This window comes from Odontesthes bonariensis, chromosome 12, assembly GCF_027942865.1.
Source record: "Odontesthes bonariensis isolate fOdoBon6 chromosome 12, fOdoBon6.hap1, whole genome shotgun sequence".
In the NCBI taxonomy this organism is placed as follows: domain Eukaryota; kingdom Metazoa; phylum Chordata; class Actinopteri; order Atheriniformes; family Atherinopsidae; genus Odontesthes; species Odontesthes bonariensis.
In genome coordinates this window covers 34,212,327-34,231,893 of record NC_134517.1, presented here as the reverse complement: position 1 = coordinate 34,231,893, position 19,567 = coordinate 34,212,327, and the positions used below count along the sequence as shown (strand labels likewise).

Below are 19,567 nucleotides of genomic sequence, written 5' to 3'. Positions count from 1 at the left end.
AGCTCAGTCTGCCTCGCTCTCCTCTCCTCTCCTCCACCACAGTTGTCTTTGTCGCAGAGATGACGGGTGGCACCAGAGTCGAGAGCGACAGCAGCGTCGGGGGAAAGTGTTTGCTCATAATAACGACGTTAAAATGTTAAACCGAGCAGGAGACAAATGCTCGAAAGTGACATTTCAGCGGGCGCCTCGGAGGTGTGGGTGAGAGAGATGAAGGCGGAGAACAAAAGCTTATGCACTGGAAAAAATGCCCCTCCAAAAACGAGTAAGAAAAACAACCAGTACAAGATGTTTTTGCTTGAAATAAGCAAAAAAATCTGCCAATGGAACTAGTGAAAATCGGCTTGTCAAGATTTCTTGAAATAAGATGTGATATTTAGGACTTTTGAGGTAAAAGTGACCTTGAAATTAGCTTAAAAACCTCTTCAAATGTCAAAAAAAGCTTGTTTCATATGATATGTGACTCAAAACAATTTGCTTTCAAGACTTTTTCATTTAACAAAATATTCCAGATGTATTGTATTAAAACAAGTCCCTATATCTGGCTGAAATGGTACTTGTTAGGCAGTTGTGTCTTATATTAAGTGTAATGAGATATTTTAACTAGAAATGAGACAAATATACTTGGTAAGACTTTGATTTTTTTTTTCCAGTGTGAGAGAAATTCATTTTGTCAGTGTCAATGATTCTCAGCCTTTAGTATCTCCACTTTTATTTGTTCCGTCTCAGATAAATCTAAAACTAGCTGATCCCTCAGCAGCTACGTGCACGAACAGGCCGAGTCGTGCACCGACGCAGAACCTGCTCGTCTCACGCAGCCATCCAACAAATTAAGACATCTTAGCCAAGCGGGGGGTGTAATGAAATAAAAGGTCAATGTTTTCACTAGTGTCAGATGCTTTTAATTCAGTTTTAAGTAACACACACTTCCACTCTTGCAGTGATTTTGTGCGATCATCAAATCAAATCAAATCAAATTTATTTGTATAGCACATTTCGTGTACAAACAATGATCATAGTAAAGGTCAATTAAAGTGCAAATTTACAGGCCGCTGTAAGTGTTGCATCACAGTTTCTGCTTCAGTCGAGGTTTAATTACCAGCTTTGGAGTCGATGGACCCAACCTAAGGCAACCGTTTAAACTTTAAACACCCGAACTGAAAAGGAAGCGTCTGGACTTCCGTTCTTTGTCCAAATGAAAGTTTCAGATATTCACAGAAACATTCTCTCTCCACACAAAGATAGATAATAACCGAGACATAATTATAGAGTCAAAGTGTTGTTCCACATCTCAAAAGTTAGAATAATGTCGAGACAAAATACAGCTGAAGAGGTGTGCAAACGTCTTTGGAATATTGTTGAACGCTACAGTTAAAATGGCGCCATGTTAGCACCAAAAAGGGGTAGCATCTATGCTAATCAATCCCATATTCTTCAAGCCATGGATCCCTGTAGAAATAACATTTCCAGATCTTTAAAGTAGGGCTGGGCGAGTTAACTCGTTATTATAGCGATAACGCTTTGATTATTTAACGTCGATAAATATTTTATTGCGCATTAATGCAGGTTTTGTTTTGTTTTTTATTTAAAAAAAATTTTTTTGAGGGCTTTTCTGCATTTAATGGATAGGAAAGTTTAGAGAGACAGGAAGCAGGGGGTAGAGAGAGGGGGAACAACATGCAGCACAGGGCTGTCTGATGCGGGATTCGAACCGGGGCCAGCTGCAGCGAGGCTATAGCCTCTGTACAGGGGGCGCCTGCTCAACCCACTACGCCACGGACCACCCCTGTTTTATCATTTATTTTATTATTGTAAAAGTCTGTTGCTCACAGGCTTTTATTTTGTAAAAGTCTGTTGCTGTCTGCTGTGGAACAGGAAAAGAAAGTAATCGGCGGATCCACCAAACATGGAGAAGGGTACGGAACTTTTACTCGGCCATTTTCATGTTAAAGTTCTTCCAGACGGCGGAGTCGACAGAACCAAAGTCATCTGTAAACTCTGCCAAGTTGAATTGTCTTCTCAGCGTAGTAGTTCCAGTCTAAAATATCACTTAAAGGCTAAACACACAACTGATAGCAGCAAGTCATTCAAGGAAACAGACAGTGGAGCGAGGCTTCTACATAAAAACTACAGAAAGATGCTGATGTTAAAAGTGTGTTTGCACAACAAATGTTATGGCACTTTCATTCATATGGCAGCACATTTAAAATAAAACTAAAGGCTAAAAGCTATACACTACTTTTGGATTCATTTTGGGATTTTGCGTACAAATGTGATTAATCGTGATTAATCAGGGAAATCATGTGATTAATTAGTTTAAAAACTTTAATCGTTGCCCAGCCCTACTTCAAAGCCTTCATTGTATAAAACAAAACATGGAAAGCCTAATAAACGTGCAATTTTGTCCTATTAAGTCGGATGTTGCTGGGTATCTAAAATCAGTGATAAAGATCTCTGATAAAGACCTAGTTTTTGACCTCATTAACAGATTCAGGACACACACAAATCAGCCACCAACACTACAGCTGGACTACAGGTCCGACATCCCGTCTGTTCCACTCAGAACTTTTTGCATGTGCCGTGAGAAACTAGCTGGAAGTAGCTAGCTGGAGGGGATGCTTGGGAAGTGTTGCTGAGGGCGGACTCTAACATGTAGGCTGTTATTTGCATGTGCTGTGGATGAGCGAGCACCACCTCGGATATCTGTGAGCCTTTATGTCTTATCCGCTGATGTGGACCGATGTGGAAGAGGACACGAGGCTACAGCCTCCATTTTTCTGAAAGCTGCTTCGACCCACAACAGCAGAATTTCATGCAACAATAAAGTCTGATGCTATTCCGACTGTTTATCCAGTCAAAGCAGGCATGCCGGTCACTTTTAAAGAATCTTTTGGGCTTTTGCTCTCCGGTCCCACCCATATTAGCAGCTCTTGCACTGAATCTCTGTAGAATTAAGCTTCATTGCGGAAATTAAATGAGTTTAGGTCTGTTAAATTAATCAGTTTTGTTGCTTTGACATAAATCAAGGAAAAGCCTGAACTAGAACAACATGTATTGAACAAATGAAGGACAGACAAATGAACACGAGCATATTTTCTTTTCTTCCCTCAAACTTGAGTTAACTTTTCTGACTGAGCAGATTTCTATCCAGGCAATCAAACATCTACCTTTGTTGATGTTTGATTGACTCAATAGAAATATGCTTGTACAGCAAAAACTATAATAAGTTTGGGTTTGATGAATGGTTTTAATTCCGGTTGGTTCAACATAAATCTATGAAAAATAAGACAAATGAGGTAAAGATTTATCTTACCAGTTAAGGGATTTGAACCACCGACCTTAGTACTGTGACCTATACTGGCGGATTTAGTGCCATGTGACCCCACTGAGTGTTGCCTTCCTATCGTCTGGAACCAGTCTGCCCATTCTCCTCTGACCTCTCACACCAACACTGGATGTTTTCTCTTCTTCGGACCCTTCTCTGTGAACCCCAGAGATGGTTGTGGGTGAAAATCCCAGCAGATCAGCTGTTTCTGACACACTCAGACCACCTACAACCATCCCACGTTCAAAGCCACTTAAACCCCCGTTCTTCCCCGTTCTGATGCACGGTTTGAACTTCAGCAGGTTGTCTGGACCACCTCTACATGCCTAAATGCGGCCATGTAATTGGCTGATTAGCCGTTTTAGTTAATTGAACAGGTGTAGCGCACCTGATAAAGTGGCTCCAGCTACGTTAGCGTCAGTTCAAACCTTATAAACATTGCCAAAGAGCTCTAAGTGGGTTGGAAGACTGATATTGTGCTGTGTTGGAGGTAGTAGGCTGGAGTTTCCCAGGATGCTCTGTTAATAAAACAAGTTTATTACACTTTATTTGTCATCTTTTCTCTGTTTTCACTCACACACGAGTTAGTTCTAATCTCCAGCTCGTTCAAACTTCAGTAAGAGCCATTCCTTCGTCAATGTGGTGCTCTTAAAAAAAGAATGACTGTAGATAATAAACACAACAAACCATGGAAACCAGAATTAAACATCTGCTTTAAACGGTTTCATTGTTTCAACTTAACTTGGGTCGAGTCAACATTATGTATGAGGCTCAAATAGGCTTTTTTACCCAGATTGGGTCATTTAAATGATTTTAGGTTGGTTTAACTAATTTCATATTGGTACAAATAACACAAAGACATTAACCTTTAGTGATCCCACTGAGAAAAAAGCAAAACTAATCTGTATTTTTTTATTTACTTGGGGCAGTAATAATCAGAATTATTGTCTTTGTTCACTTATAGATGGGGTGAGACTTTCTTTTAGCTTTACATACTTAAACCAAACAGTAGAAATGGTTAACTGCAGGAAACTTTCTGTGCTCTAATGGCCGAGCAGAACATTAAAGGGTTAAATTTATCCTAAATGAATGAATAAAACGATGTCGGAGGATAAACTAAGCCATTATAAGGTCACGGGATGTTGTTTTTTGGTGGCAGAAACATCTAAATGTACAATTTTTGAGGAACACAGTTGAGTTTTTAGGGGATTAGGGGCTTGAATAGATTAGAAAAAATACTTTATTCATCCCCCAATGGGGGAAATTCAAATTAGTGAAGTAGCTCAAAAAAATATTAATATTTACAATATTAACAGCAACAATAATAATACCAATTCTAATAAAAAAATAATACTACTACTAACTAATAATAATAATAATAATAATAAATGACTAAATAAATAATAATAAAAAAAGATGAAAGACCCCTTTGAGTGGGCGTTCCAACTATCTTTAAACTATTTTATATCTTAAACTTATGTTGTGAAATGCAGTTTCCATGTTGGATGGAAATCTGTACCGCCTTCCCATCCAGGTAAATTGGTCCTAAAATGGCTGTTAACGGCATATGCAAAGTGAATTGAGAGCAGTTGAACCATTCATGTTTGATTTTTGAGCTCTCTTCTGAAAGCCGGCACTCGAAGTAACAGATGTTTGAACAAACAGCAGAAAAAAAAAAAGAGTTTTCTGTGTTTTGTGTGTATAAACAGAAGCATGCAGATGCCTTAACAAGTCCCAGTCAAACTTTTATAACACCACGGAGAAAAGATTAATATTTTACAGCTTTTTTTTTTTAAAGGTGCGTCTCTAAAAAGCAGCTCCACACGGTCTCCCTGTTGGATTCTTCCTCCCCAGACGCTCCACTGTCATGTTTCCACCTCCTTCTGAAGCGCAGATGCTGTTCTGCCTCCAGTTGGGCCTCATTAAGAACTCAGAAACCATCCAGAAGTTTGTGCTTTTTAAGCTCGCACAGCGGACGCAAAGCGGCTCACTGCAGTCGGACATTTTGCTATAATTCAAAAACATGTGCGTGTCCTCATTTTCAGAATTAATGAGCTATTGTAGCATCTTTGGGGATATATTGAAGGGTTACTAATCTCCAGTTCTGATGTAAAACGAAAGCAGCAGTAATTATCAGCAACAAAATATTAGAAAAACAACAAAATATGGCAAGCAGTGTTGTACCTCTGCGGCGCTGCCTGGCTTTAACCGGCAGGAATAATCATTGTCAGTGATTAAATTACGACATCATCAATGCGTCCCGGTTCGACCACTGGGGCAGTGAGATTAGCTCTCCTCTAGCTGGAAACAATCTGACCACTAATTGGTGTTTGTGCTCAGAATGTGAAATATTACAGGGTGCAGAATGTGAGGCTGGAAATGGTCTCCAGCCATGACTAATTCAAGATGTGCGGGTGCACTTAAGCATTCAGACCTGCGTTTTTGCGCCCGCCCGTCAGCTTGTGACGAACACTTTTATCATTAACATGGACACGATAGTTCCTGGAAGAACATTGTATTCACCGGGTTAGCTAAAGGCCAGGCGAGGAGCTCCCGGGCTCTGCTCATTTCAAAGTCCAGCATTAATAATCAAGGTGTTTTTAATAATGCAAAATCTATTCATTATTAAAAGCATGCGCCGCGCCGCATGCCGTCTGCTGCTGATGTGTGCGTCACCAGGAAGATCAGCTGTGAGTCAGGGGCTTGGCATTTCAAGATAAACCCACTTCCTTTCACACAGACTCACACAGAAAAGCAGGTGTATACTGTTAATTCGGTACATCTCGACCTTTAGGTAAACAGATCTTCCCCCTTTCTCCCGTCCGTCACGTTGTGTGAGCAACAGTCGCACAAATACACCTCAGAAAAGAAAAAAAAGGTTGCTGGATTAAAGCTTTGAGGCACATCCGGGGGAAATTAAGTTTCACCCCGTCGGACCCAGCTAAAGAAATGATTCTGAGCCGTTGTCAGAGGTGCCACAGATTGCCTGAACGCTGCGTCCAATCAGATGTTTTGACTTTGACTGAGACCAGGACACCAAACAGAGCAAACAGGAGCAGCATTTTGACCACATAGGGCTGAGAGTTAACTCGTTAATTATTTAACGCCGATAGATATTTTATCGCGCATTAATGCAGTTTTTTTTTTTTAATGATTTTTTTGGCACTTTTGTGCATTTAATGGATAGGAAAGGTCAGAGAGACAGGAAGCAGGGGGCAGAGAGAGGGGGAACGACACGCAGCACAGGGCCGTCCGATGCGGGACTCGAACCGGGGCCAGCTGCAAAATTAAAATGTTTAATCTGATTAATCTCATGATTTCCCTGATTAATCACGATTAATCGCATTTGTACGCAAAATCCCCAAAATGAATCCTAAAGTAGTGTATAGCTTTTAGCTTTATTTTAAATGTGCTGCCATATAAATGAAAGTGCCATAACATTTGTTGTGCAAACACACTTTTAACATCAGCATCTTTCTGTAGTTTTTATGTAGAAGCCTCGCTCCACTGTCTGTTTCCTTGAATGACTTGCTGCTATCAGTTGTGTGTTTTGCCTTTAAGTGATATTTTAGACTGGAACTACTACGCTGAGAAGACAATTCAACTTGGCAGTAAATGTAGGAGTTTTTAAAAAAAATTATTTTGAAATACGTGCTTTTATGTTGAAACAAGTAAAACAGGAAGTAGCGCCGGTTAGCTCTGTGAGCTTCACACAGAGACCGAGCAGCACCTGTAGCGGTGATGTTACCTGCTAGTTTATCTTTATTTTATTACTCCATGCTTCGTGGTGTTTGCTGTAACTGTGTGAATGTGATGCATTCAACAGACTTTTACAATAATAAAACCTGCGTTAATGCGCGATAAGATATTTATCGGCGTTAAATAGTTAACAAGTTAACGCGATAATAACGAGTTAACTCGCCCAGCCCTAGTTAAAAGAGAATTTTCTCTCCTCATTGCAGAATAACAGAACACAGATTTAAGAGCTGAAAGTGACTTGTTTCCGATTTATGGATGAATAGACGTTCCTTCTACTATCCATCTGTTTTCTCATCCTTTATTGGGGCCTCATGTTTAACCACCTGAACTGAACTGAAGTGAATGAAGAGTCTGTGTGCAGCTCACACACAGAATCATTTAGATTCCTCCAGCTATCCTGCAGCATTCAAACCAACACGTTTCCCTGCTAATATGCCACCTTTTTGGTGTTTAAATGACAGCTTTTGAACACAGACTTCCACTGGCAAAAACAGAGGGCGGCATTAATATTATGAATGATGAAGAAGGGATGTTATGGATGTTCAAACTTCACAGCTTTGACTGCAGCTGTTTAGCTTCTGAGCTGCCAGAAAGTTTATTTAATTCGGCGTAAAAGCCTGAAGTCAAACACCAGGCGAGTTGAAGGAAAATTGGACCAACCTGGAGCTAGCTTAAAAGTGATGCGTTTCTACACGGCACTGCAACAAGCTGCCGGGTAGAAAACCTTAGTTGAAGCTACGGTGGCTCTAAGGGGTAAAAAAAAAAGCTTTCTTTGTTTTAGCTGCTCCACAGAACCTCCACTCAGAGGTGTTAACTCAGGCTTTCCTCTTTATGTGCTCACATAAAAGGATAAAAAGGGGCATTTTATGCGTTATTTGATGCTACTTCTTGGATCCAGTCTCAGCACTAAACAGCAAACATATGCATTCATCGTAAATCAGGAGATAATTCAGAATATTTCAGCTGAAAGGAGGGTAAGAAAACACATCTGGTCTTAGTGTCACAGCCAACACATCTGGAGTATTTCCTTCAGCTCAGACTTTCCTCGTCATAATTTTCCTCAAACCTCAAACGGGTGAAAAATTAAAGGAAGAATCTGAATTAATCAAGTGACCAATGAATCGGGTTAATTGATCAGCAGCAACCGACTACCCTTCTTAGTTTCCATGGAAACGATAAGTTTTTTTCTGCATTTTGTCTCAGTTTATTTAGTGTGATATATGAGGTTGGATTACCTCATTGTAAGAGCTCGTAGGGACCAGACGAGCTATTTGTCCTGATATATAAGACCTCAGAGCCTCTCGTGACTGTATATGATGCCTGAGGACCGGAGTCTGAACATTACTGATGCTATCAGCAGCACAACACAGACACAGAACACCTGCAAACACCCTGATTCTCTGCTCTATCTCCTCTCAGCATCTGTATTCTGCCACATGTGATAGAGGAGTCCTCGCAGCGTAATGGGGGTCGTCCTGCACAGCTTCCAGGATCAACGCCACAGGAAGCCTCAACTCTCTCTGGTTGCATCAAGCATCCTGATAACTCTTTAAAGCGGTAGAGTGCAAACAGCAGCTGCTCATTGGGCCTCTGGAAGCCCCGCCCCCCATGTTGTCACACACATAAACACACATCCTTCCTCCTCGTCTCCTTCAACCACATTTTTTATTAATATTCAGATTGAGTTGCTCTCCTGCTCTGATTGGATTAGAAAAAAACCAGCACTGTGAAATTATCTTAACTGTAATCACTGAAGTGACAGACAATCATTCTTTCCTCTGCTTGAAGTCCATTCCTCATTCAGACGGACGGACGGACACACACACACACACACACACACACACACACACACACACACACACACACACACACACACACACACACACACATTCCTCAGATGAACACGTCTCATATTTATCAAATGTGCAACAGCGTTCCACAGATTTCCAGCATATCAAATACTCTGCGTCTCAGTCTGAAAGTGATATTTAATTTACTTTTTAATTTACATTATTATGCAACTGTCGATCCAGCCTTCATTTCTTTATATTTTCCTTCCAAGCAGCCAGACTTTTGAAGTGGTCTGAAGGTCTTTCAGCCACTAAACTCTGACCTGTGAAGCATTCAGGCAGGAAAAAGGCTCCTAACTCAAGGGATGAACCAGTGTTGTGTCCAACTTAGCAAAGAAGCCGTTTTAAACTGGATCTTTAGGCTCTTTGTTCCCAGCAGCCAGTCATTTGTTCCCATTTCTTTAGCTACATCTGTGAAAAACAGCTTCATAGTTTCAACTTTTTTGTACATTTACGTTAAAACTGCTTTCAGTTACCAAAAGAGTCAAATTAATATAAGAAATTCAGTTTAAAGAAAATCCTAATAAAAAAAAAAGAACGTTATCACGTCTAAAAGTAGAAAAGTAGGAAAAAAACAGACAATAATAAGAATTATATGTTATTCAACATCAACAAAAAGTAAATAAGATTAAATTTAAAGCTTAAAAAAGGAATATAAGATATAATCTAATGACTAATTATGGAACAATTAATATAAATTAAATGATTAAAGTGTTTTATGCCACCAGAAATGAATAATCTAGAAGCTCTTTGTGGGTTTTAGACTGGAATTAAGATTTGTTCCCATTTCTTTAGCTGCATGTGTGAAAAACAGCAAAGATAACACAGTGTGACAGACAGAAAACAGGATTTCTGCAGCAACAAGGTGATTCCCAAAGAGCTGTGAGCTGAAAACTTGGCATATCTCAGCATGGTGTGCAGTGTGTCCTTAAAACATTTGAGGAAACTGGACAAGTGGAGGACAAAAGAAGAAGTGTCAGGCCTAAAGAACTATCATCACTATTATCACTGTCATCAGTTTTTCAGACTTTTAGAGGCTCTTCCTCATGTTTTAGTCTCATTCTTTAGATTTAAGCTTTAAGAAAAGTGACTAAAGTCTGTAAATGTTTGTTATTTCCTCCTATAAAAGGCTGAGTTGGAGAATAAAGGAGCTCAGAGCAGATATTCACTTTAAAGCTGCTCAGAACTGAACAAACTCTGTTTCTGCCTCAGATTCTGGGTTTAGATCCATGTTTGAACATGTCTAATAAAGTTGACCACAGCCTGTGAATGAGCGTGAGCTTTTTTCTCTGTAACTCACCCAGTATAGCCAGCACAGTGTTGTCTTTCAGCACCTCCATGGACCCCGAGCAGACGAAGTAGATGGCCTGCAGGGCGTCCCCCTGCCGGATGAGGAACTCCCCCGGGGCGCAGAAGGAGGTCCTGATGATGAGTGAGAGGGAGCGCAGGCAGCCCCTGCTGGCCGACTCGAACAGGGGCAGCTGCAGCAGCTCCTTGTTCAGGTGCATGGCGATGTCAGCCCGCAGCTCGTCTGGGAAGTCCTTCAGCAGCTGTGAGGCCAGAGGGCGTTCACATTTAACAGCTGCTCCGTCCTAAGCTTTGAGCTTAACAGCAAAAAACTCCTTTAACATGTAACTAAGAAGACAAACATGGGGCGGAGCAGTAACTCCCTCTGGTGTGAAAACAGGTACAGTCGTTATTTCCTCTGTACGCCTGCTCTCTGCTTACCTCACTGACGTCTATCCCGTTGTTGACTGACCAGGTGGTCTGGAAACACTCCAGCATGCGTTGTTCCAGGGCTTTGGGCAGCCGGTGGACCCTGATGAAGTCCTTCAGGTCCTTGGTGCGGGTGTGGTACAGCGAGCGGCGGGAGTACATCCTCTGGATGATGGCCGTCACGTTCCCAAACACCACTGCATGCATCAGCGCTGGGGAGGTTTGAGAAACGATGGGTCGCTTTCAGAGGTGGGGAGTAACGAGTTACATTTACTTGAGTAAGTTTTTGAAAACATTATACTTCTAGGAGTAGTTTTAAATCTCTATACTTTTTACTTTTCCTTGAGTAGATGTGTGCAGCAGAAACTGTCCTCTTACTCCGCTACATTAGGCTACAATGAGCTGGTTACTTTTCTTCTTACCTCTTTGGTATTCTACGCCTCATTATTTTTATCCCCCGCGTACGCCTCATTTTAATGTTTTATTCTGACAGAGAGAGAGACTTCCGCCAAAGGCTCTACCACCTGACTGTGTTCCACCAATCAGACGCAGCCGTGCGGTCTGGTCACGTGACCGTACTCGATCTCAGCGGCGGGACGGGTTAGCTTTAGCATTAGCAGTCGTAGCAAACAAACAAAGAAACAGATGAAAAATGTCAGAACCAACGGTGGGAAATGAAGACGCAGACGAGGCCTCATACTGAAAGCATGTTTACCTTACAAAGAGTGAGAAACAGCAGCTACATTATGTGTCTTCTGTGTCAACCAAAACAAACGCACATTTCAGCAGAAACTCAACATCTAACTTGAGGAAACATGTAGCGCTAAGTTTCCTAAACTCGTTTTTCCCCCATGGATAGGTGAATGTTTGTTTTTTAGGTTACATATGGGTTACATATGTTTTAAACATTTCCTAAGTCTCTTTTATTTTTTATTGAAGTTCTTGAATTTACCTGGATTATTTTAATTTAAGCTATTTTGTAATTAATTAATTAATTTTAATTTATTTTATCAACTGGATGAACTCTGATTTGCCTAAAGATGATTATTTAGTATTTTTGTCTGTCTGATTGAATGCTTGTGTTAACAAATAAATCAGACGTTACTCAACAGTTACTCAGTACTTGAGTAGTTTTTTCACTGAGCACTTTTTTACTCTTACTCAAGTAATTATTTGGATGACTACTTTTTACTTTTACTTGAGTCATATTATTCTGAAGTAACAGTACTTTTACTTGAGTACATTTTTTGGCTACTCTACCCACCTCTGCTCTGGGTGTTTTTGCATGAAACAGATTAGCCGACTGTTGTCTGACCGGCTTTAATAAGTTAAGAACATCCCGTAATGTTTCTGCACAGCAGGAAGCGGTACAGGACGTCTTACTTTTTTAAAACCACTGTACAGCACAGCTTCATTTGGATTACACTCAGGGAAAAAAAAAATCTAAAGATTATTTTTCTAAACCCCCAAACGGCACCAATCCCAGTCTGAGCTATGAGTCTTGGTGTGAGACTGACATTTACACAACGATCCCTCTTTGCCAGTTTGGTTGAACGTGAACTCACACGATCAGCAGCAGTAAAAACTGGAGCTACTGTCAATATTTCTTCCCTCAAAGTCGCCTCATCCCATCTCATAACATCCCACGGCGATGTCGTTAAAGGGACAGTTCGCCTCTTTTGCCATGAAGCTGTGTAACATCCCATATCAGCAACGTCATTTATGAACATTTTCTTACCCCCTGCTGCGTCCTGTGAGCAGAGTTCCAGCAAAACAATATGCGTTCAACAGAGTAATACATACATCGAGTTCGGCTCTTGAGAAACTGACTTATATTGTTAGAAAGAGGGCTTCTGAATTTTGTGATATTTGGAGGATATTTCTGGAACTGTTGAGGGAGGGAGAATGAGATGATGAAAATTATTTAATTTGTTGTTGGGAGTGCAAGCTGTAACCTACATTTTGAATAATTTTTTTTATTTATTATTATTGTTTTTATTTATATATGTGTTTATTTACTTATTTATTTTTATTATTTTCATTATTTCATATTCATTACACAGTAATTTGCTGACCAATTACTGCGGTTTATTGTATCTTTTTTAATCATTTAATTATTATTTTCTTTTCTTTTGTTGTTATATTAACATGAAAAAACAATAAATATATGTTTAAAAAAAAAAAAAAAAAAAGGTAATACATTTGCATCACAAAATGGTTCTCCAGGAAAAAGTCAGAGCTCACAATCTCTTGGCCCTATTTTCTCTCCCTTCATATCACTGCCTGCTGCCGACAGCCGCGCCTGTTACGTTGTTTGCTGCTCGGAAGCAGGGGACTGCACGGTCTACACAGCAGGCAGTGATACGAAGGGAGAGAAAATAGGGCCAAGAGATTGTGAGGTCTGACTTTTTCCTGGAGAATCATTTTGTGATGCAAATGTATTACTCTGTTGAACGCATATTGTTTTGAGAAGCAAAACGCTTTATTTTTTAAACCCCAGCCAACTAGCCGGACTACCTTCATCAACACCAAAACGAGGCTGGAACTCTGCTCACAGGACGCAGCAGGGGGTAAGAAGATGTTCAGAAATGATGTTGCTGATATGGGATGTCATACAGCTTCATGTCAAAAGAGGCGAACTGTCCCTTTAAGAGAAGCCTGAACTGGAAACAAAGCGTTTCCTTCTCCACTGGAAGAGATAAACTTTGGTTTCCACGTGCACAGAAAGCTTCAGGATGAGGAACAACCAAAAAGATCACCCATCCATCATCTATCTTAGAAAGTTTCAGACCTTCTAATCGGTTTTTGTAATCGTTTATAAGAAAATTATGAGAAAAAAAAGCCTTTATCCTCATAACAGAGAAACAACTGCACAGCCGGACAATCAGCGCTGAGTAAGGAGACTCTCTCACGCTCACACGGTGGATCTGCGGCCTTACCTCCTATGAGCATGGTGCAGATGGAGAAGATCTTCTCCGAGTCCGTGTTGGCCGACACGTTCCCGAAGCCCACGCTGGTCAGGCTGCTCAGAGCGAAGTAGAGCGACGTCACGTAGCTGCTGCGCATCGACGGGCCGCCGCCCAGGAACCCGAAACCTCCCGTCCCCGACCCGGCTGCGCCGCCCGACACGTTTCTGTACTCCTGGCTGGAGTTCCAGGCTCCCTGCCCCGTGACCTCCGACCCCGAGACGTTCCACTGACTGCCGTTGGCCGGGAGGCCGCCGACCGTGGCGGGGATCTGCGTCGTCAGGGAGGACAGGAAGTACGGCGACCCCAGGCGCTTCGCCAGTTCGTGGAGCCAACCTGTGAGAAGAGAGCGGAGTGTTTCACAAAGGCAGCTGGTGGTGGACTGTGGGCTACCGTTTTACTCTCTTACCTCATCCGGATTTTAGAAAAGCGGTTCTTATTCACTCCAGCAGAGTCTGAGATGTAGCTCTTTGACCTGTTTTCAAAGTTTCTCTGAGCACAGTCTGAACTTGGGGTGAACTTAGAAGAGCCCCTCAGGGCAACATCTTGCTTTTCACATCACGTTTTAAACCATGTTTTTTTTTAAAGTTATCTTTTAAGACCTTGGGACCAAACCTTGTCAGCCATGTTTGACTGCAGGAGAGAGTAGCTGTAGTGTTGCTGCTTTTATATTCATGTAAGGTCCCTGCATTGCTTTCTTTTTTGGAATCAGCATCTTTGCAGTGAGCTGCCACCTGCAGCTTTGGGAGCCACACCGCCCTGTGGAGCTCAGCATGCTTTATCTGTTGCACTCATGTTTATTAATAAATTCAGCCAAAAAGTCCAGCCTGGATCATGGCCATCCTCAAGAATGAAAGTGTAAATAAAGCCCTCTGACATGGACTACATTTTCTAAATGCTATGATCTGATGTTAGAGCCTAATGCAAACACACAGAGGGTCCAGAATAAGCAACCAGACAACAAACCGATGGAGGAAACTTCGTCACAAAAGATACCACAAAATATTTCACATGTAGAGAGACAACTCTTTTGTACAGAAATCTGGCAGGTCTGTTAGCTTATTCTATAATATCCTTAAGGGCTATAACACCAACACTTATTTTCTGAAAAGCTTATGGGAAAAAGAACTCAAATGTTAGGACAACAGACGAAGGCTGGAACGATGTGTGGAAGAAAGCCAAAACCTTGAGTGTATGCAACTAAAGCTCCTGCATAGGGCCCACATATCTCCCTCTAACCGTCATAAGTTCAACCCTAACTCAAGTGTAAAGTAGAAACCGGTAGTCTTACACATTGTTTGTGTCTACTAATAGAAATAATGACCCCTCATATCTGCTACTTGGCATACCTGATTTGTCCATTACTGACCAATTTAAGAGAAAACTTCCCCAAACACTTGCTTTCTGTGCTTGAAAGTGTATTCTTTTGAATTGGATAATGGATAAAGCCCCATCTAAGGCTCAGTGGCACAGGGTGATACTGGAATATGTTGCTTTGGACTATCTGACGTGTAAATCACACAGCAAAAACGATGTTTTCTGTAACCCTTTTTGCCATATATTGGTTTGAATATCTCTACCATTCTTGCATTAAACTTTCACCAAATGGAGACATTTTTAAATCCAGGTTAAAAACATTTCTTTTCTCATGTGTGCATGAAATCTGCACGATATTGCTTGTTTTTAAAACCATTTGAATTATTTTATTTGTTTCTCTTTATATTCTTTTATGTATTTTTAATGCTTCTTCCACTCCCTGCTGCAATGCTTTTATTTTATGTGAAGCACTTTGAACTGTTTTGTACATGAAATGTGCTACAAATAAATTTGATTTGATTTGTGAGAGGGTTTGCATCATAGCAGAGAATGACACCCAACCATTGAATCGATATGTTTTTGTTTCTGTGTACCTTTCTTTGATCGTGTGAATGTATCATGCATGGCAGTGTACGCCTGGTTTATTTTGCTTGCTTATTTTATTTATATGGGATGACTCCTGAATCTCTCGCATGTATAAATTTAAATCTGAGTTTGAGTTTGGATGTGTATGTGAGCCAAATGTGTGTATTTCTGTTTTGTCTTTTGAAAATTTAATAAACATATATATATATAAAAAATAAAAAAAATGATGGAGGGAGAAATGGTGGAAACGGGAACAGAGAAAGGAAGCAGAAACAAGTCAAACTAGAAAGCTGCAAGCAGCTGTACGCGGGGCCGAGATGTGCGCACGTTGGGGCAGGCGTTGGACGCCGTAGTTGCGCAGCTCTGCCCACACGCACGATACCCTCTGCGTACGTACGAGGTCGTCAGGGTGGACGTGTGTACCAAGTTTCATGACCTTGCGATGATGATAAGGCTTTCAAATCACAAACGCCATCACACGATTTTCACCGCCTGGCCACGCCCACACCGTTCAGAGTTTGGAAAACTTTCTCCATGATTTTTCCCCCCATGTCTTAAGAGTAACCTGGTCAAGTTTGAAGTCTGTAGCATTAAATCTGTAGGAGGAGTTCGATCATATACAAGGCGTGGAATCAGTCAAAAATGGCACGAAAACTCACTTTCCATCCAAAATGGCCGCCTTCCTGTGGACGTGGGACCATGGCGGCATGAGACTTTGGCTGTGTTCGAAACCGCCTACTACATACTGCACACTGATCGATCAGACAGTATGCAGAGCGTTTACCCACAATGCATTTCGCTCCTGCCCGAGCCGAAATCAGCCGGCCTGAAGCTGATTTCACTTAAGCTCTAAACTCTGTAAACTTTAGCAACATTTGAAACATTTTCAGGTGAGAAAGTAGTCGTTTAGATCCCCAACGTGTTGAAAACCTGACAAAATACCGGCTGTTTACAATTTTGTTTCCGACGAATTCGGCGCTACTAAAGCTAGCCGCAGTGAGCAACGCACTTCCTGTTATTTTCACAAAATAAAATACCCGTATTCACCGTCTGGCCACGCCCACACCGTTCAGAGTTTGGAAAAGTTTCTCCATGATTTTTTCCCCCCTATGTCTTAAGAGTAACCTGGTCAAGTTTGAAGTCTGTAGCATTAAATCTGTAGGATGAGTTCGATCATATGCAAGGCGTGGAATCAGTCAAAAATGTCACGAAAACGCACTTTCCATCCAAAATGGCCGCCTTCCTGTGGACGTGGGACCATGGCGGCAAGAGACTTTTTTGTGCGTCTGGGCATGATGAATGAGTGTACCGAATTTCGTCGTCCCACGCAAAACTAACCCCAATGCGGGGACCATTTTTAAGCATCGTAGGGGGCGCTACAGAGTCAATGAGCGACTCCCAAAATATAAAGTTTAGATTCTTTCATGTCGTCGACTGGCAGGTGGCGCTCGCAAAATTTCAGGAGTTTTCGAGCACCTTTTGCAAAGAATAATAATAAACACTACAGATCCAATAGGGTCCTTGCAGTTTCACTGCTCGGTCCCTAACAAGTGAGTGAGGGGTGTGATGAAACCCAGCTCCTCTGATGCGAATCACACGGAACAATACGAATGCAGACACTCGTTGATCTCTGACATCACACTCCTCAGGGAAACGAGCTTTCGTGCCTTGTGTACGTGCGTTTGCTGGTTCTTCTCAGACCTGCCGGCTCATCCCGAGTGCTTTCCTAATTACTTTGTCATTAGCACAACGTAACCTCTGCCAAGCTGAGGAAATATGGGCCTGACTGAGACGGCGTCCTGCACGCTCGTCTGTGCCGGGAGATTAAAAACAGAAGGATTTTCCTGTCTCCTCGCTGCATAAAGGAGACATAGAGACATGGAACTGATATTATTGTTGAACCAAAGGCTCTGAGGTCTGATATGATTTTATGGTGGTGAGCTTTCCTACTTCCTGTATGTTCAGGTGTTTTCACTAACAATGCTTTCAAGAAATCTCAAGGCGAAGAAAGATGCATCATCATCAGTATTATCATTACAATTTGAGGTATCTGAGTCCGAGCCTGTGTTTGAGCTTTATAAATCAGAAGAAAACTAATTACTTTACATTTGGTGTTATATTCTTCTGTTCTTTTCCCCTCTTTTGTATTAAATTAAGGTTAAACTACTTTGTGATATTAACAGCAGTGTTGGCACAATCCCACTCAGCATGTCTGGCTCCATCTCAAACCTTTATCTGGTCCAAAGAATAACACGTGTTGCCAGTTTCTGTCTCCTCCACCATCGCTGCTTCATTAATGAATGTGTTGCTGGAAATGATCTCACCGAGTTCAGGGGACGCTCCAACCTTTGTGTGGAGGCTCATTTCCATCAACGTGTCAGAGTTTTGAGATACCCACCAACAAAGAAGAAGCAGGGTTTCATTAAAGGGATAGTTCGCCTCTTTTGCCATGAAGCTGTGTAACATCCCATATCAGCAACATCATTTATGAACATCTTCTTACCCCCTGCTGCGTCCTGTGAGCAGAGTTCCAGCCTCGTTTTGGTGTTGATGAAGGTAGTCCGGCTAGTTGGCTGGGGTTTAAACAACAAAGCTTCTCAAAGCTACGGAAGCCCAGAGTGGACATGGTGCATATAAACCTTTTTTTCTGATGGTTTTCTCGAGATGACTATCTTTTCTTGAATGCCCATGATCAGTTTCTCAGTGTTCTTGAAGCCTTTCCAAGAACGGACTCAAGCTGAAAATGTCAGATTTTGGAGAACCCGACATAGATCAACGCATCAGATTTTTACTTCTGTCGAGCTCTAACAGCTGAAACTGCAGTTTGCTTGTCTTGTAGAGATAACTTTCATATCAGCCCGCGTCCTGTAAGGAGACGGCCGGCTCGACTGCAGCTCAGCAGGCGTTTACACCTCAGTGATCCTGCTGATGGAGTCGACCAGGCCGTCTCCATGGTTACCGAATGATGCACGAGAGGTGCCGTTATCGTTTTCCAACCATCAGAAACCATCAGAAAAAAAGTTTATACGTACCACGTCCACTCTGGGCTTCCGTACAAAACAATATGCGTTCAACAGAGTAATACATTTGCATCACAAAATTGTTCTTCAGGAAAAAGTCAGACCTCGCAATCTCTTGGCCCTATTTTCTCTCCCTTCGTATCACTGCCTGCTGTGTAGAACGAAGTGCAGACCGTGCAGCAAACACCGTAACAGGCGCGTCTGTACGCAGTGATACGAAGGGAGAGAAAATTGTGAGGTCTGACTTTTTCCTGGAGAACCATTTTGTGATGCAAATGTATTACTCTGTTGAACGCATATTGTTCTGAAAAGCAAAACGCTTTATTTTTTAAACCCCAGCCAACTAGCCGGACTACCTTCATCAACACCAAAACGAGGCTGGAACTCTGCTCACAGGACGCAGCAGGGGGTAAGAAGATGTTCAGAAATGATGTTGCTGATATGGGATGTTACACAGCTTCATGTCAAAAGAGGCAAACTGTCCCTTTAAGTCTGGGAAATGATAAATAACTATAAACTAAATAACTTTGACATTCTGCTGAAGTCGGACTCTCTCAATATAAACAGTTCGTACAACTTCCACTTCAACACCCAATTTCCTTTTCAAGCACTCGAGGTAAATTATCTTTTTATTCCAGTTGACACACTCACCCTCTTGTAAGTGTTTGGGAGAAGCATAAATAATCTATAATTCATTGTGACTGAATTTATGAATCAAAGCACGATGAGTCATTTTGGGGAGTTCATGATTAAGCTGTGATCGGGTTCCCATGAGTCCATATGATTAGCCAAAGCTCTGTGGGCCATCACGTCTAGATTGCAACACAATGTGGGAATTGTTAGCAAAAGGAGGAAAAATAAATACAGTAATACAAATAAAAACATCAAGAAAAGTCCCCTCCAGCCTTCTGGAAGATTTATGCTGCGATGCCATTTCACATCCACATTCATTTTAATGCCATGAAATTATTCAGACTGCAGTACGGAGGAGGGTGTGTTTGAGGCAGAAAAATGAAGCCGTTTATTTTTTTT

At 41.5% G+C, this 19,567-nt stretch overlaps 1 protein-coding gene across 1 annotated transcript in view; it reads right to left on the bottom strand.

Annotated features, from left to right (window-relative positions):
• kcnh3 (potassium voltage-gated channel, subfamily H (eag-related), member 3) overlaps positions 1 to 19,567 on the bottom strand; it is a 225,150-nt gene that overhangs the window by 16,713 nt on the left and 188,870 nt on the right. The window contains exons 9-11 of the mRNA XM_075480199.1: positions 13,587 to 13,949; positions 10,660 to 10,859; positions 10,232 to 10,481 (exon numbers count right to left, since the gene is read on the bottom strand). Of these exons, the coding sequence (XP_075336314.1) occupies positions 10,232 to 10,481; positions 10,660 to 10,859; positions 13,587 to 13,949 (813 nt within the window). The remainder of the gene's footprint in view (positions 1 to 10,231; positions 10,482 to 10,659; positions 10,860 to 13,586; positions 13,950 to 19,567) is intronic.